Source organism: Centruroides sculpturatus, unplaced genomic scaffold (genome assembly GCF_000671375.1).
Source record: "Centruroides sculpturatus isolate CEXI.00-Female unplaced genomic scaffold, Cexi_2.0 scaffold796, whole genome shotgun sequence".
NCBI lineage: Eukaryota > Metazoa > Arthropoda > Arachnida > Scorpiones > Buthidae > Centruroides > Centruroides sculpturatus.
In genome coordinates this window covers 142,800-163,416 of record NW_019385038.1, presented here as the reverse complement: position 1 = coordinate 163,416, position 20,617 = coordinate 142,800, and the positions used below count along the sequence as shown (strand labels likewise).

Sequence of the window (20,617 nt, the reverse complement as noted above, 5' to 3'; positions counted from 1 at the left end):
CAATCCACCTGTTTGGCAAGATCTCATCAAGGTAGGATCTAACATTGTGATGATAGTGTGGGAGTGCCCCATCTTGCTGAAAATAAAATTCCTCATCTCCAAAGTCCTCTCTAATGCTTGGCATGACAGACTGTCACTGCAAATTCAAGTAAATGGGACCAATTACAGTAGCATCAAAAAAGATTGGTCCAATTCAGTGCCGGCCCGAGGCAAGTTTTAGGATGGAGCGAGATCCTATTATGGTGCCCCCTTGGTTGCCCCTAATTTATACCCTTTAATTTTCTTTACCACTGAGGAGCCCCCTAGGACTTAGCGCCTGGAGCGGCTGCTCCGTTCGCCCTATGGTAGGGCCGGCTCTGGTCCAATTAATCCTCTTGATGATAAGCCGTACCACACTATAACTCCTGGTAAATTAACATGATGTTCCACCATAAGATGCTGATTATCAGGTCCCCAGCAGGTACAATTGTTGTGGTTAATTGTACCATTTAATTTGAATGTAACCTTTTAAACTGTGTTTGCACTTCAACTGCATTTTCACACTTCCAGTAGCATTTTAATATGAATTTCCTTTGTTCAAAGCTTAGTCTGACTTCCATTATTAATTCTAATGGGTTTACATGGAAATAAAAATACAGCAATTGAGTTAACAGCTGTTAAAGTGTGTATACATTTTTTTGGGACACCCTGTACTTACACACACACACACACACACACACCCCCCTCTTAAGACAGATATCTAGTAAAAAATTGTTGTATATTTTAAAATGTCTTGCACATTTTTAAATAACTAATATACAGTCTATATAAAATGTAGAATGTTATTCAAAGTTTAATAATAATTCTTAAAACAAAAAAAGAATATTTATACAGGAAGATATATTTAAAAAATTAATTAAGAAAAACGAATATAAATACTCTTAAAATCCATGAATTTTGGATTAAGTTTAAATTTAAAAAATAAAAAATACAGTGGGTGGAGCATAGTTATATAGATAGAAATTGTTATGAGAGGTGGATGTAATGTTTCAAGCAACATTTTTATATTTTTTATAGTAGTTAAAAGATGTTCTGTTGAAATTTGATAACATAAAAAAAAAATTAAATAATAGAAGATATTTGGAAAATGTATCAGTGAGATGTGAAAATAAATTTGTTTTGCAATAATATCTTACAATATCTAAAAGTTAACTCATCAAACACAGTGCTAGTGGCTACATCTACAGTGATACAGGGATGAATTTAAGTTTGCATGATCTACTTTGGACCATCTTGATATCAGTTCAATTATGCTACTTTTACTTAGCTTAACCCAGTGTTTCACAACCTTTTTCTACTTGTGACACACCTATGACTCAACACGGCACATCAAAAGTTATTTTCCTCAAAAATGTATACGATACTATTAATAGAATTACATAATGCTATTAACCTATTATTATTATTGTTACGATTAAACAGACATCATCACCTACGAGCAAATTTATTTTACATTTCATTTCTTAGAATACATAAAAATGTGTGGCTTGTAATAAAGAATAAACAAACATCATCTTATTTCATCAGTGCTGCAACAGAGAATGAAATACAAGCATTAAAAACACTGCAACTGTGATAGAAATATATAAATAAAACTTGAAATTAATAGAATATGTAAAAGTTTATGTCACACTTTCACCTTGTGACGTCACACCAGTTGCGGAACGCTGGCTTAACCTATGCATATTAGACGGATATGAGCTGCTACTGCATAGTTTCAAGACCCATTCAGGGGTGATCTTTTCTTTCAGAATTTTCTACACTATTTAATTAATTTCTTAAATGATAATTAAAAATTAATTATTTAAGATGGTGGCCTATCTGTCTACCTCTCTACTCTAATCCAAATTCATTTGTTTTTTAATAAGTATTCTTATAGTTAGGTTTATATTGTTTATATAATTTGGGCTTGGGTTAACTTACATATATAATCATTCATACTGAGACAAAAACTTAGCTATATTCATCACAGAATATTCATAAGAATAAAATATAATAGTGATGATGACAGAATTTTTAAAACAAATAAAATTCTTACAATTTTTGAAATTACTTTTTAAATTTAATTCTCAATTTATTCTAAATTACTGTAAATTTTATAATAAAATTTTACTTTATTACTAAGACATTTTGCATAATTTTTCATTTATGATATGCTTTTAATATGTTATTTTATAATCTGAAAGCTATAGATTTTATATATAGTCATAAAAATAATCTAAATATATTATATCCAAGGTTTACATTTTTTTAATTTGCCTGATTAAATTTTTTTAATGAAAAGCTTATTTCTCATTATTTATTGTAAAATACAAACAATTTTGTTAAAATTGGCAATGGAATGGAGTTTTAAATTCTTAAATGTAACTTTATTGGGTTGTACAGAAAGTTTACTAGGTTCATGAAAAAAATTTTTGATAAATTGTATAAACTTATAATTATGTCATATTAGAACAATTAATAATTTATTTGAAAGATAAGAAACAACATTATTAAAAAATATATATTTGTTATAATTTTGAATTTGAGTTAATGGTTTTCTTTTATTTATTATAATGTAGAATGGAGCATTATAAACCTTGTTTGCATTTCTTGTTTGATCAAGAGAAAATATTGCAGTAACTACTAGGAAAATCTGTGCACTTTAAGTGAAGATTCTGTATCAGAAAATATGGCTCAATAATGGTTTAATGTCAAGAAAAAGAGATGTTAAAGCTGAACCTCAGACAGAAAGACTTTCAACCACTGACAATTACCTGTTGAGAGATGCAGTTGAAAATAACCCTAGAATGATTATAAAAGAGCTTGTAAAGAGTCCTGCAAGTTCCAAAGTCAACAGTTCTTAAAAATTTAAAGAAATTAAGCTTTGAGAATCACTTGGATATTTAGATAATTCATCAGTTAAGCAATAAAAATTTGTTGATAATATGCAATGTCAACGATTTTATCAAAAAGAGATCCATTTTTGAACCACATAGCAACAGGAAATGAGAAAAAGTTACTGTAAAACAATGCTGTATAAAAACAAAGTTGGAGAAAGAATGGTAACTCCCACTATTCCCAAAACAAATGTTCATGAAAAGAAGATAATGTTTACTATGATACGCTTCTTGTCAAGTCTTCTGAATGGCTTGTGAGCGCTAAGATTGGCTTATCATTTTGTTTTAACAATATATATTTTTATGACTTTACTGTTTTACCAGAACCTCAGTTTATTATTATGTTATTGTATCAACATTACCGTTTTCAATGGAAAATCTTGTTTTATTGCATGCTTAGTCTTTTAATTAATGTTCAACACATCGAATCCACATATCAAGTCAAAAAGTGATGAGGGACTCCATGTCCGAAATGCATTCTGAAAATAAAATAGTGTTTTTATAAATCTAATTGATGTCCTGTGGTGGTGTAATAAGTCTAGAGGTAAAGCCAATCTTAGCACTCACAAGATAATGTTTGTCTGATGGGATTGCCATTAAATTATCCATTCTGAACTATTAGAAGACAATGAACAATAACCTGCAATAAGTATTAGTAGAAGATCAAGGTTCTAAAAGAAGCAATTGTTCAAAAGTTGCTTGCATTAAGCCATAGATGAAGAATCATATTCTACCAAAACAATGAATGTCTTCTTTAGTGATATGCATAAATTTTGCTGAAGGGAATCCTTCAGCAAAATTCTACTAATCACTAAGGGAATACACCAGAAATTGACTATGCAAACTTTATTATACCAGGAAATGCATTTTGCATTAGTTTCCTTCAGCAAAATTTTTGCTTATAACTAAAAAATCCATCAAGAGAACATGAGTCGCAATTAAACAATGCAGGTCTTCATAAAGCATTTGTCTCCTACAGATTAATTAATGAATTCAAATGGTAAACAAAGGAGCATCCACCAAATTCACCTCATTTTCACTTATTCCAGTATCTATAACTTTGCAAGGAAAATCTTTACGGAGATGATGTAAAAAGATATTTTAAATAAGTTTTTGATGAACAGACTTCAAATTTCCACTATAATGGAATTTGTAAATTATAAGAAAGATGCTTGATAACAAATGCAAATACATCATTAGTTCAAATAAAATTGTTAATGAAATACAAAGATTTGAAGATTTTCTTTAGAAACCTAAAAACTTTCTGGACAACCTGATACTGATTATACAAACAACTGAATGTCTACTTGAGAAGTTATTTCGTAATTTAATAAAATTTTTCATTTTTCAGTTAATTATTCTTTGTTTATGCACTATTTTCCAGACATTTATAAATCATTATTAAATAAAACTAATATACTATTAATAAAAAAAAATAACTAGTAGTAAAATGAAATTTATTAATTTTAAAGCAATATCTCTTAAATAATTTATAACGTATTTTTGTGGAATGACCAGCATGCTGAATATAAACAGGGAAGACCAGCATGCTAGTTAAACTGTTACTAAAATATAAAATTAATCAGATCTAACAAAACTAGTTATTAATTACAATGTTAAAGAAAACATTCTTCTGAGTTCAATAAAATAATAATATAATTTTGACTGACTTAAAATTAGGAAGAGCATTTTCATTTACAAGACAATAAAACAATTAATAACTTATTGACATTTGTAGTAATAGTAATAGTAATAATAGTAGTAGTCAGTGAGTGCTACACTGACCACCTACCCTTAAAAATAACACCTTTCTCTCAAATTTCACACAAAGCCTATGTTAATAGGTCTAAGTTGAGATAATTTACAAAAAGTTACTTAAATTTGATATGTTTATTCTTGCATTTTTCAATCAAATTACAATAAAATAAACATAAAAAAAGCACTTTCAGAATTCCACAAATATTTTACATCATTAGAAAGAAAGAGGACAAAATAAAGAAATTATACATATATTAACATATAATACTAGTTTTTGATGTAATGCTGAGTTTCACAGTTTTAGAATAAAAACTCCTTTGTTTTTATGTGAAGTAATTCATTTGCATTCTCTAAAGAGGGATGTATAACCTCACTTAAACCATATTACCAGTTTTTATCATATGAAAATATCTGATTTCATGGCCTCCCCCTAAAAACCCTAATGTCAGACAATCTGCAAAAATACAGTACAATTAATATACTATGGATATCAAGCAGTGATATAATCATTTTAACTATTAATTATTTATAACTTAAATGACTTTTAATAAAATTTATTCTTTCTCTTTACTATTGATAGAGGAGAACAATTTTGTTACTGAAAAAAATGTAGTTTTTTTTGCAAAAAAGTTAGAAATTAAATAATGTGATCATAATAGAAAATAGCATGCATAGTCCGCAGCAACAGAAGGGCAATAACACAACAAATTAGAGCTGAATTCAATACAGGTGCATCACAAAGCATATCATCCCAATACACAACAAAACACACCTTGCAAAGGATGGGCTTTAGCAGCAGGAGACCTTCAAGAGTGCCTTTGGTATCACAGAAAAATAGGAAAAGGAGCCTGTTGTGGGTCCAGGAACAACGAAATTGGTCGCTTGAGAACTGGAAAAAAGTAGCCTGGTCTGATGAATCTTGTTTCCTGCTCCATTATGCAGATGGCAGAATCAGAATATGGTGCAAACAGCACAAGTTCATGGACCCCTCTTGCAAAATGACAACTCTTCAGGCTGGTGGAAGTAGAATTATGGTGTGGGGAAAGTTTTCCTGGAGTACACTGGATCCTTTGATATTTGTGGACACATCTCTGAATAGAACAGCTTATCTCAACATCATTGCCAATCACGTACACTCATTTATGGCTGTAACGTTGCCTGATGGAGATGGTCACTTTCAACAGGACAATGCACCTTGTCACTGTGCTCAATTGGTCTCTAATTGGTTTGAGGAACATCAATCATAGTTTAACCTGCTTCTATGGCCAGCTCAGTCCCCTGACCTCAATCATACGGAGCATTTGTGGACTAAGTTGAAAGATCACTTCAAAGTGTGGAAGCGCCACCATCCAATCTGACCCACTTAGAGCTGCCATTATGTTAGCATGGGCCAACATTCCTCAGCTATGGTATCAGCAACTTGTTGAGTCCATATCAAGAAGAATATCAACTGTGATCAGAGCTAAAGATGGACCAACTCATTATTAGAGGGTGTCTCTAATTTTTTGGCCACTCAGTGTATATACATTATGATTAAAAATTTTAAGTAAAATTTATGATCTACATTAAATAAAGTTCTATAAATTTATTTGTTGAAAGTTTACTTTAAATTTACTGATTCTAATTTTCTTGTGTGAATGAATTTAAAAATTTTCTAATAAATTTTGGCAATAAGTTTCATATCAACTGTCATCAAAATCTGTTCACCTAATCCACATCTATGCACCAACAGAATAATTAACTGCAGTTAATTAATAAATATTTCATCATAATTTTGGACTAAAGTTAGAAATATTAGTAAGAAATGAATTTTTGAGACATAATTACTTTGTATTTTAAATCCACCAAACTGAAATATAGAGAAATTCAAAAGTCAATATATATTTTAAGATTAATTTGCATGTTATTATTTGTGATTCAATTTCTTCCAATGAAGATGTATTAACATTCTGCTATTCTAAACCAGTTTTAACCATTCTTAAAATAATCTGAAATTATATCTTGGTTAACTGACATTTGGAAAATGCCATACAAAATTCCACTGATAAAAAGCTTGAAACATCACTATTTAAATAGATAATTATAGCTAATAAAATAATGTAGAAACTATAAAAACTTAAAAGTTATTGCTAAAAATGTATTTTCTTATTTATTTCAAAATTTAATGATGTATTCATGAGTATTTTGTTTCTTAAATATAATAAATAGAAAATTAAGCATTGAAATTTTAAAAAGTAATTAAATAATTGTGTAAAATATTTTTTTACGTTACTAATTTCAAAATTCACTCATTAATAAACAATTTACTTAGAAAACAATAACATTTAATATTCTACTAAAAATTTAATTTAATAAAAAAATAATATAATAATTTAGTAACTATTAAAACAGAAAATATGCAAAAATATCACAAAACGTCTAATCTTGGCATTTTTCCAAATAGGGTCAGACTAGAAAAAGTATCAGTAAATATTTAAACAAAAAAATGCATGATTTAACATTATTGTGGGAAATCTAGTTTGTACGAAATCTGGGAATTACACAGAGATATTATGTTAGTTCTTTTTTTCTTTAAATATTAATCTTGAATCAAATAAAACTTAAAAAATTTTTAATCAAATTTTTATGACCTAATGGATCATCAATTTCATAATACAAATAAATTTACCTCATCAATATTGATTATTTGCCATTACAAAATACAAAAATTTCATAAATTTATATTGAAATGAAAATCCGAAAGTAATCTAATATGAAATGAGCGGGATCTATTGGAATTTTTTTTGATGTATTATTGATATGATCAATATTATATAAATTATTCATATAAAACTGAACCAAAATTCTAAAATTAAAAATACTAGGAGACTCGATCTTGCTGTGTTTTCTAAATGACAGACATACTGTTTCTTTTCTAGCTATATTGGTCGGACATCCATTACAAGAGCAATCAATTGATGTTAGCACGCAGTTTTCAATGCACTTTAAAGAGCACATTCGCCATAACGACAGATCACGTCTTCATGATTACAAAATTTTTAGTCTGAAGTTTCATTTTTTCTTCTTTTTTTAATTCTATTTCGAAAGGAAAATTAAAAGGAAATAAAGTTTTATAATGTAGATTTCACTATTTCGTTTAAGTAACTGGAAATGTTGGTTTGGATTTAATAATTAAGGTTTTGTTTCGAAAATTTCCATTTATTAAAATTATAAACGTATAAAAACAAATTTTATAACTGTTCATAATCTTTCAATTTACTTCTTTTTCGTTTCCTTCTCATTAAAAGTAAAATTTATTCTACAAAAGTAAGTAAATAAACTGTCACTAACTAATTTTTTTAAATATTTAAACGCAAAAATTTTAAACGAATATAATTTTAAAATATTAAAAAAAATAAATCTAAATTGCGCATTAAATTCCACAATAACCGCAGTAACTATGTTGAAACGTCTTTAAAATATTTATCTGATTACAGACTAAAATAAACCTAACGTTTAAAAATTTGAATTATTCGTATTGGCAACGCAATGAATAAATTTCTATATTTATGAACATATATAAATTCCATCATTATTAAAAATATCTACTGTATTTATATATCGTCACCAAACTAGTTTCTATTGTAACTTAACGATTTGATACGATAGCTTTGTGCGCCTTAACCCGGAAATCGCTTACGGCTCCAATGAATTTTAATCTAAACCGATAAAAGATCTATTACTTTCAAGAATTAATATATTATAATATGTTAAAAGCATAGTCTAGTAACTATAATTTCAATTTAGTTTTAAAAAATCTGTGACGTTTTGTTTGCTAGCCTGGATACTACCCAACTATGTTTGAGGTGTTTATAAAAGGGGTGAAGCTGTGCGAAACGATGTCAAAAGCAGGACAATACTCACACTCAGTAGTAGTATGAATGGTCATGCAGTTGTATGCACGACTATTTCGTTGAATTTTATAATGTTAATTTTCAAATAAACTATAACCCAATACTATAAACATGATTAATTAAGATACTAACTTGTAAGATATAAAAAAATCTTTTATATAAACTGTATATATTATCGAACTGATCATTATTTATGGAATAATACGACTCACCGATTTCATTCCATTTTAAACACGAATATTTTAACTAATAAAAAGCAACGTTATCAGAACTCATAACAAAAATGACGTTGTTCATCGTTAAGAGAAAGCACTAGCTTCCTCCCTCCACCCTCTACTATTTCCGTCAGCAGAATTATAACACTGAATCGGGGGTCATCTTGTCAGTAATCTAAGGTTACCACCGATGAATAAACAGTATACATTTCAAAATATTTAACAGATAAAGACCTTCGATTTCTCGGAATATAAGAAAACAGTCAATCAATCCCCGATAATTTCTATTAAAAAATTATAAAAATTACAATGATTTGCGTCACTATCGTCGGACACTTAAAACATACCAGAAGGAAAGCAAAGGAAATATCGAGTTTCGACCCCATTACGGTAAATAAAGCAAATAAAATCCAGATAAACTCATACATACACACATGTTAGAAACGAGGCCATTTTATTCAGCAGTTTAATGAATCAAGTATCTGTTTTTATACACCGGAGGAAAAAAAGAATAGCAAATAAAAGATAAATCTTCTGATACTTAATCATTCGTTCTCAAATGCTAACAGCCTTAATCAACTATACATATATAACTAAGCCAAATTTATTGAATCCTAAGACTATGTCAATAACTTTCATTAATAATTTAGTTCGGTGCACAAACTTAATCATATCATATAATGTTGTCCTCATGAGATCAAAAAATAATTAATAATTTCAATCTCGTAGCTATGTTACTCCTATGTATTAAATCTTCAACAAATGAATTAATTACAATAAAAACATTACATACATTGATATAAAAACTATAAAAAATTCATAAGATTTAATGCAATTTTTATATTAATTACTCATAATAATTATAATTGTACATTCGGCATTTTTCCAAATAGGGTCAGACTAGAAAAAGTATCAGTAAATATTTAAACAAAAAAATGCATGATTTAACATTATTGTGGGAAATCTAGTTTGTACGANATGATTATATAAATTAAGAATGACACAAAGAAAATAAGGAAGAACATCGAAAATAATAAAAGTTACATGCTATATTGTATAATACATCACTAGGATTCTAACGCTATTCTTATAACACTGTTAAAACTATCGATATAGAATTAAATTTTTATTTTTTAAATAATTTCCGAAAAATATTTTTAAAATTTAGCAGATTTTAAACTAAAAAAAATAACGTTATTATTATTATTATAACGAAAATTCGTTATAATAATACATTTTAATTATAATTTTGGCACTATATAAAACGAGCAGATTCCACACACAATCATTTCACAATTAGAAAACTCGGTACCAGTCACTATAAAAAGACATCATCCTTGACCTCATGTAGTCAGATGAGGTCGCACGCCAGCAACTTTATTACTTTAAACTTTCGAGTAATTATCGTTTTAAAATGATTAGATATTATAAAAGTAAACTTACCCGTTGTCTGAAACTCTCAGACCGGCCAATGGACGTCGCCTTCTTGGCCCTGAAACGAGGAAACATTGTCACTATACTGCTACATGGCGGGGGAGGTTACACCTGCCCATTTCTGTATGGTAAACACCAAATACACCTGGACTGTATCTATCATCGAGATTTTAACGGTGTGTTAATAAAACTGCAGGAGATTTCTTGTTACTTGTAATTTCCTAACCGTACGATAATCTTATACGCATATATTTGATAAAAACTACGTAACAGTATTTACTGATTTTCGATCGTAACTCTTACTTTATGTCGAATCACGCCTCATTGTACAACACGAACAATAGCTCGAAGAAAGACTTATATGAATAAGTAATCAGGAAGGAAACTTTTAATATTAAATCGTAAATACTTTTTAAAAGTTTGAGTAATTTGAATGTAACTGCGTGTACTTTATTTAACGTATTTACTTGTTATAAATTTCCTAATATGTTTAAAATATTAATTAAAGAATAATAATAAAAGTTTAATTAATTTTAAGATTGTAAACTAATAAATTTCTGAACTGGTAAATTTTAACGTAAAATTTATTTTTAGCAACGGGTGAAATAAACATACATTAAACTTTAATAAAATCTGAAATAATTCAGCATTTATTATTTATTAATTCTAGTTTAATTCAAAAATAATACGATCTTTTTTAAAATCGGATTTAAGCATATCCACAATGAAAACATAATATCAATAATAATTCCGATGCATAAGTGAAACTGATAAAAACAATTAACGAATTGTAACTACTGAATTTTTATTAAAAGTGCGGATAAAGTATTAATTTCTTCTCCACACGCGCTAATTTTTTCCAAACAAAATCTATGTATGAGATTTTAAAATGCCTAATTCAATGGAAAAAAACAACATTCTTACCTATCGATCATGACCTATCGATGGCGAAGGAGTTTATAACATATCGGCAATCCCTCGACAATGCGTCATCCTGCCCTACTCACGCTCTAGTTGCCGGTAATTGATCAACCTCCGCCATCAAGGCAGGACCGGAAGAAGACAAAAAAACACCGAGTATATTGCCAACACTAATTTACAATCATCGGCAAGACTCACATCTGGGAACTTCGTCAATAACTCCCTTCATATGACTCTCTGCTTGAGCTTTTTAAATCTCGGATATGGTTACGTTAAGAAGAATCGTATCGTTAAATAGATGGACAGAAAAATTACAAACAACACAACGTACACTAAAAATTACGGCACGAACCGTTTTATAAACTCCCAATTTTTGATGAAATATTCTTCGTAAAGATCGTGAATAAAATTAAAATAAATAATACGGTCTGCTTGGTAAAATTTCTAAAATCAATAATAACAATAATAATATAAAAATTGAAAATTGTACTTACAAGATGTCGACCTCCAGATTGCTTATAGGTGCTGGTGGGGGTGATAAGTCTTCACTCCCCCTTTCTGATCGTCCAGTATTTGTAGCCTTCTCACCTGATGGAGAAAAAGAGAGGCAGAATAAAATGCACTGTCTATCTGGCTCAGAAGACTGTCAGAAGTGACCTAGTCGATCGATAGGTTACTCGGAGATGGTACATTGTGCATAGGGGGATAGAAAGCAAGTTGTTTTCCTTAAATCGAATCTGCGTTTTTCACAATTACTGCTTACAAACTATGCAATAACATAATCAATACAAACGTCATAAATTCATTAAATTCACAAATTACGATTCAAAAATTCAGCACAAGCGTATCGATTTAATTGAATTCTATGAAATTATGATACAATCGTGTTAAAGATGAAAAATATATAATCTTTTTTTGTATTTTAATAATAAAATTTTATTAGTTTATGTATATAAAATCTCTACGATCAATTGGAAAAATTGAAAGATTTAAAATAATTAAATTTTCATAATATAGTTTGGAAAATTATTGTAATCTTGTCAGAACTACCTACTATAATATCCAATTAAGTATATGCTGTTATTATTATTAAAATAATTACAAAGTTATTTTTATTTTCAAAACAAATTTCAATAAGCTTTCACGCATATCGTTTTTTCCATGATTTGAAGTAAAAAATAATTTATTTAGAATCTATAAAAATATACTCCGACAAATTAATTTTTAAATAATAATTGGAATTATCATCATCACATAAAAATTTAAATAAGAATACGACAAATATTTCAGGATTTAAATAATTATGTACAGCCTTTCCAAAAAGGATTTTACGTTTCTCAAAGAAACGGCAAGAGTGATACAAAATCTCTCTGGAAACAGCCAATTCAGTTATGTCTAAAATGGACTCTTCCTATCCCGAAATCGGGGAAGGAATAATATCCAAACCGGAAAGAGTTGAAACGATGAAATTAAATTTTTATAGTGAAGTAGTTAATGTATTATTAACTATATACTTTAACTGTGTTAATCTTGTAATAGAAGTATATTTACTTATGACATTTACTATAAAAGCAGTTCATAACTTCTATAATTTATAACAAAATCAGCATTATAATATAAGTGTTAAATAAAGCTGAGTAATGAAAGAAAATGACGTGATTTATTACTTCTATTTTAAGATTTATACAGTTTTCTAAAGTTATAAAATAATCAAAATAAATTAATTATTAGATTATTTCATAATAAACATTCAATAGATTTTGCTTTGATATTTCGTTTTATTATATTTTCTGAATAATAAGCGTTAAGAAGATAAAGTAAACGTGTTACAAATTCTATACAGTGTAAAGTTCTAATGTAATTATAAGGAAACTTGTACTGTAAGTAATAAACTTATATCTAATTTTAAATTTAAAAAAATATCCTTTTCGATTTTTAATTAAAAAATCTGTTAATAATACGATTAAATAGGAATTTTTATCTCACATACTAAAAATTAATAAAACTGACGATTTTGATATATATTAAAGTCAGGTCTGCATTCATGTTTTTGAAAACAATGAATCGCAGCATTACGATAATTAATGAATAATTTTATATCCATTTAAAGATTTTAATACATTGTAATTTGTTTACATATTAAGTGAATGAATAAGGTATAACTTGCTATTTAGCAATAACATCATAGAAAACTAAAAGAACTTACTAAGAGAATTTTTTTATTAATTACTGTTCTTGGAATTTTCTTCAAATTCGTATCAAAAAGATAGAAATAAATTAAATTTATATAAGCTTATCCATTTTTATTTAATCAGCATTAAATTGAAGCATATTCGATGATTAAGATTACTGGATAAAACGTTTTAAAAAAAACAGTATTTTCACAAGTCTATAATTTGCCATTAGTATATTATATTCTTAAATAGTTACAATTATTACCCCTGCCTCATTTCAAAAATACGCTATAATATTTTAATAAAAAATAAATTTTCTATCTCCTTGTCATCATTCCTTACATTGTCAACGTTTTGGGTTATTTCATTAACTTCGATAAAGAATTAGCTTTCTATAATGTTTAAAAAATTATTTGTCGTCATAATTTTTAACTCATTTCCTCTATTTTTTTTCCCATAACTAAAATACTTCTCATTTATCGTTTGATAATTTATATGTAAAAAGTAATCTAATCTTATAAATTTATTGTATGATTATAATGAAACAACGGACATAAATATAGTGCCATTCAAAGCTGTTTAATGTTCTCAATTTTAATCAAACTTTCACAAATATTAATGTGATTACTGAAATATTTGTGAAAATTTGATAAAGACACACTATTATATTTCATTAAAAAGTCTGAATGACGCTCTGTCATTTACTAATTAGATATTGAAATTTGGATCATATTGAATAAATGGGATACAAAGTTATATATTTTATTAGAACATTTCTGACGTATAATTTTATTAAAATCCAATAGCTATATCAATAATATAGCTAATAATCTATCCAATAACTATTTGTCTTAATACGAATCTGAATTATGGTAATCCAATAATTCCAGGATTTTTCCTTATAGAGAAGCGTTAAAATAAATGTTCTGCTACCAGAATTTTTTCACATCCTTTGGTGTCGCCGCACAGTTCTAAAGAGATGATTTTGAAATAGTAAAGAAACAAAAATTTCATGCCCTACAAGAAATGAATGATCACTGGTCACTTGTAAGATTTGATATTCTTACTTTTACAAATTAATCTTTGACTATTTTGACATATGTTTCGAATCGTTTCAAGCTGAAATATATATATATATATAATTTAAATCGTACCAATCCACTGAAAAATAGACCATCTCTTCCAAAATGATTTTTTTGCATACACTCTAAACTTATATAGGTGACAAAGTCATAAATATCCTGATAGAAAATACGGTCATAAACTACTATGCTATTATTAAGGCTGATATTTTGATTTTCACGCTTTTCTACGGGCTGTTGTCAAGTCTAATAAAAGCATAATGATTATTACACGCGATAAAAAGGTTCATCGTTGCGTCATCTAACTAAATAACACGCTTCCAGTTATCACAATCAAATACAGATAAAATTATGACCCGCTCCTTTATAAGTTGTTTGTTGAAGAACTTGCAATCTTATTATTTCTTTGCTGTCTCACAACCATATCGTTAAGACGTGGCCGTACTGTACAATAAACGGACTGATCATAATACAAAAGTTATTTCTAGATCTATTATAGCATTTGCATGGTGTTGGAGATATTTCCTTTATAAATTACTATTGTTCTGCACAAGAAGGCATTTTAGCTTTGTATTATTATGAACTACAGTATACCATTGTTGATTTTTAGTTTTTTTTTAGATCAAATGTATGTTCAGATTTACTTTATTGTAAAAGCTGAATCATTTTTAATAATTTGTGATAGAATGCGTAATATAAAAGTAAAGCAAATTAGAAAAAGTAAAATTTTATACGATAAAATGTAGAATTCTCCATTACAATACTGGCGTTTTCTTTAAGTAAATGAGCAATTAATGCATGTTCTGGTATTCATTGCAATCGCATCTAAAACTGATCAAGTATATATAATTGCCAATTTCAGACGACTATTACTCAGTAAATATTCGTCCAAATTCTAACATTTTATCACCATATCATAAATCATTATTCCTGTTTTCTATTGAGTTAAAATAGTTCGATATAGCAAAAGTGATTGCTAGGATAAATATTAAAATTGTTTTTACATTTACGAGTACAGTAGTTTTCAGCTGCTGTAGTTTAATTAATAATGTTTAATGTTTGGATGATAAGTTTAGTATATCTTTGGTAGACAAAATAATTTTCTTTGCTTGCTTTAGAATAAGATAAACAAAGGTAGATAGCCAAGACGGTTAAGGCGTCAGTCTACCGTTCTGGGGATCTGGAATCGAATTCAGGCAAAAACTACAGAAATTTTTCAGGAATGATCTGTCCCAGATATGTAGGGCCATTCCACCACCTACTGTTCCCATTATGGAACCACAAAAAAAATCTTGTGTCAAAAAATAGAGACAGAGAAAGTCAAAAATAAATAAAAAAGCTTGGCAAAATTTAACATAATATAAATATCTTTTAGAGAAATCTAAGCATTCCAGAATATACTTTTCCAACTCTTATGGTGGAATAAATGGTTATTGCTTACTACATACTCTGAATTAACGAATAGATCCACTTTTATATATCTGAAAAATTTTCATTAATTGCAAAAATCTTATTAATTCTTATTAAAAATCTTAAATTATTCTAAATGTACACATGTATGAACATTATAGCAACAAAAAATTATGTAAACAAAAGATAAAAAGCCAAATTTACAAAACAAGAATATAGTTTATTCTCTCTTAAGGAGTTTAGAAAAATTCCTGTCATCTATAAGAAACAAATAAATTTTATGATAAATTACACTTATTGAGAATGATAATAGTCATAATGTATATTTAGCATTCTTAAAAACTATTATATTACATATAACGGTGCCACAATACTTTCAGAAAAATAATATTTAGACTGGCATGAAAATCAGATTTCAGAAAGAAATCAAATAAAGGTTAGTTTCCATTATGGTGACCATCTTTGCATTTGTTATAGTAGTGGTTCTCAATATCATATTGTTACATTGACTAAGTTCAACAAGTAGAGATAAGGTCACTGTAATGGCAATGAATCTGCTTAACTACGAATTATAAGTTGGTGCAATTAGTTTTGACATTACAGTATCTTCTGATGGTCACCTCAACCATATACTTAGTCCCCAGAGTGCTAGGCTGTTGCCTAAATTACTTCAGGCATCCAACCTACTGCTTTCATACTAAAACATGTGAGAAAGTTTTCCTGAAATTTGTTTTGTAAATAAAACAAAACAAATTTCAACAAAAACAAATTAAAACAAAACAAATTTCTGAACAGAGGGCTGTCTATGTTAGATGTTCATTGGATTCAGAAACAAATAATTTTTCCATAGCAATGTTTTCTTTGCCAAAGTATGAAATTCTTTGATAAATTGTATCAGGGGTTCCCAATCTGATCACTAAAATCCTCCTGAGCTGTCAATTGATTTATCTAGCTCAGTGGTTCCCAATTGGTGGTACACGTACCCCTGGGGGTATGCGCGGCAATCTAAAATCGGTCAATTTAAAATTTAAATGCATGAGATGAAGCAATCAAAAAAATAATGGGTGGACCATCAAAAATTCGCAATTTTCAACATGATGTCGAATGCACAAATTCGTTTATTCATAACTAAAAATATTCTCGAAATTTCATCAAAAAATGCATTTGTGACAATACCTAAATGAAATTCTTATGCAAGAAACAAAAATTGTACAATTAACACAATTTGTTTTCGCGAAATTAATTTTGAAAATTTTTGTCGCTGTTATTTTTCGCGCGTGACAACGCGACTTCTCACAGAGTATAATGAGACTTCACTGAGTTTAATAATCAGCTGCGGCATTTCGCTTCTAAATCGGGTTAGAATTTATGATGTCAGTGAAGCGGCAATAAAATATTTACTACCATTTTGCACAACATACCTCTGCAAGAGCGGATTTTCGGCCATGACAAACATGAAAACTAAACATCGTCACCGACTTCAACTCGAAGATGACTTGAGACTGAAGCTGACCAAAAAGCAACCAGATTTTACAAAGTTGTGCAAAGAAAATCGTGCACATTTGTCACATTAAATTAAATAACCTTATGTTATTTTCATTATTATTAGAATTGTATTTTAAAGGTAATAAATGTAAAAAAAAACTTATTCTATTTATTACTAGCTGTCTACCCACAGCTTCGCTCGCATTATATCAAATTTTCTCATGGGAGTAAGATATTTTCTCGTAGTAAAATGTAGCCTATGTCCATCTCCAACACGTAAGCTATCTCTGTGTAAATTTTATTAAAACCTGTTTAGCAGTTTAGACATGAAAAGGTAACAAACAGAATTGCCTTCAAATTTATAATATTAGTATGGATTAATATGGATTTCTGCTATAAGGGGTACGCGAGTTTGAGCTCTTCCTTGAAGTGGTACGTAGGAAAAACTAATTGGGAACCACTGATCTAGCTCAATAAATAACATTGACTAGTGAAATAGGTTAGGAACCACTTGGTTACATAAATGCAGTTTTCCAAAAAACTGTCAAATTTCTTAATAAAGCCAAAGATTTTAATTTATATAAGCACAACATTGAAAATTTTTAAAAACTGAATTTGTATATATAATATGAAATTAAATTTTAAGGAAAAACAATGTTATCTAAGAGCATTTAATTGAAGTTACCAGGTTTGTATTAAGACTACTGTAGTATAACGAGATATATTACAATGAATTTGAAACAGATTCACTAATAAGTTTCTGTATTGTTCTGATTCAAAATCTACTAAACTCATTTTCTAATATGAAATTCCTTTATATCTATATTTAAACTAAATCATTATTGTCTATTATCTTTAAATCATTTTATACTTTTCTAGTTTCGTTTCTTTCAGTTACTTTTTGATATTAGAAAACTTCTTTAGGCATTTATTCATAAATTATTTAAACTAGAACATTCTGTTCCAGGTCAGAAGAGAATTAAGTTGTTCTCATTTATTTCTTGTTACTGAAGCATATCTTTTCTTTTTGAGAGAGATCAAAAATGACATTGATTTAATCAGTTTGTTATAAGTGATAAAATTCTTTCTTTTTTTCAGTTTTGTTATAAAGTTCCACTGGTTTCAATCACCACAATGTTTAAACAAGCAATAACATTCTTTCATTTTTTTTGTGCTTTTGGCTACTTATGTTTCCTATCATTCATTTAATAAAATTTAAAAACATTTCTCTAAAGATGGCTAAGTAATCTATTAACATTTAATAATAAAACATATTATTGTTTAAATCATATTGTAACCATATTATAAATCATATTGGAAATACTGTACACATTCTTAATTTTCTACTATANTATTTATCAAAGAAAAATCTATTTCTTAATATAAACCTACTGACAAAAAACTTTCTTTAACAGTTTAATGGTAAATAAAATAAATTAAAGAAATATAAAAAATGATCAGATTTCAATTCCTTTAAACACTAACCAAAAGATAATTGAATGTTTTGATGCTTTTTCATATTTATCGGTTAAAAACCATAAGATATACAAAAATTAATTTGAAAACAGAAACTGCAATCTTGCAACTTATAGTCTAATATTACCACAACATGACTTTCATTTGAAACCTAAAGTTCATAATACTTGTTAAGATCAAATATTAGTAAACTTCAACCTTTACGGATAGTCCTACAGGGATTGACACTAATGATTACATTATTCATAATGGACTTCCAAAAATACATGGTATGATCAAAAAGAAACTGGACTGTTTTTCTTGTTTGGCAAATAGAACAAAGTACAGTCTTTTTTACCTCCAGAATTGATGCCTGACATTTAAGCTTCTGTCTTCCCACTGAGGTTGAGTTTTCAAACCAGAATGCTTGTTACACATGATTTTGTAACATTGTGTTAGTGTCATGCTGTACTTCAAAAATAAACTTGAAGACTGAACAAATGTTAAATTTTGTGTTATACTTTGAAAATCAGCCATGAAAGCCCTTGAAATACTTTTGAAGGCCTATGGCAACTAAGCTATGAATGAGACTACAATCTCTGAGATTGGGTCTTGGAAGACAAGATAAGTCAGGAGCAAAGGGATGACATACTGAAAATTTATTCTTCCTGGTCAGACTTTTACTGCAACATTTTGAGTTAATTGCAAAAAATGTGTGTTACAAATGACCATAATTGTATTGCAACTGCTTCAACATAACAAAGTTTCCATACACACAGTAAGTTTGGTGAAAAACAACATAATAATTTCTCACCCTCCTAACTTGCCAGATTTAGTTCTTTGTGACTTTTTTCTCCTCTAAAATGAAATTTAAGCTCAATAGGTGGCATTTCAACATGATTAAGGATATCCAGTCTGAATCACAACAGTTACTTCAAAATTTTCCAAACAATGATTTCCAAAGAGCATTTGAGGCTTGGCAGAAGCAGTGGGATCACTATATAAATGCAAGGAAGCCCTACTTTGAATTTTGAAAGAAATGCAGCCAGATTTAAATTACTTAAATATTTAATTTTTATAGACCAAATTCAGTTTATTTTTGATCACACCTCACAGTTTGGGATTTCCACAATTTTATGTTTAATTCAAAAATGTAAAGTGATTACAATATCATTTTAGCATTAAACAGTGTGTGCTAGATTTTAAGCTTAAAGAAAAGAATTTCAGCTTAAAAAAAAAAAAAGAAAATGATATAAATTAGAATTTGGTTATATGGCCTGCATTGAGAGATGCATCAATCATTGCCATAAATTCCTCTCAAACTAATAATAATTATTAACATCTAATATAAGTAATAGATATGTATTATATCAATGGTGTGGTTTTTTATATTCTTTTAAATGTCAATTTTTTTAAAAATTTGACATTTAAAAGATTATTAATTTCAAAAAAAGGCTTGAATATAAAATAATAAACAAAAATGCATTTAATAAGGTATTACAGAGGAAATTTTTCATACTAAACATTAACTAGGACATTGTGCAACTTTGTTGTATCATGACAGAATTGAAACAGAGTTGGAAAGAAAAAAGCAATCCCTGAACTTGCTATGTACATAAGAGGCAATCCTTGCCTGACAGGTATGAATAGGCAATCCAAGAACTAAGCAACTGATGGTAATTGCTTTATTCTTGTGTTTTGTTTGTTTTTTGCACACATTTTCTGTTAGGTATTTTTATTTTTGACCCCTAAATTCCATTAGGCATGTTCAATCAGATCAGGGAGCAGAGACATTGTAACTTTTGATCCCACTGCATATCAAAAATAAATTCAAGAAATCCTAGATTTTTCATATAAACAGAACCTTATTAC

The 20,617-nt window shown here is 28.3% G+C and overlaps 1 protein-coding gene across 1 annotated transcript in view; it reads right to left on the bottom strand.

The window, feature by feature from the left end:
• Positions 1 to 20,617, bottom strand: part of LOC111633738 (rho guanine nucleotide exchange factor 11-like) — a 158,979-nt gene that overhangs the window by 35,810 nt on the left and 102,552 nt on the right. Inside the window, exons 21-22 of the mRNA XM_023378347.1 lie at positions 11,634 to 11,727; positions 10,228 to 10,276 (exon numbers count right to left, since the gene is read on the bottom strand). Coding sequence (XP_023234115.1) covers positions 10,228 to 10,276; positions 11,634 to 11,727 — 143 coding nt within the window. The remainder of the gene's footprint in view (positions 1 to 10,227; positions 10,277 to 11,633; positions 11,728 to 20,617) is intronic.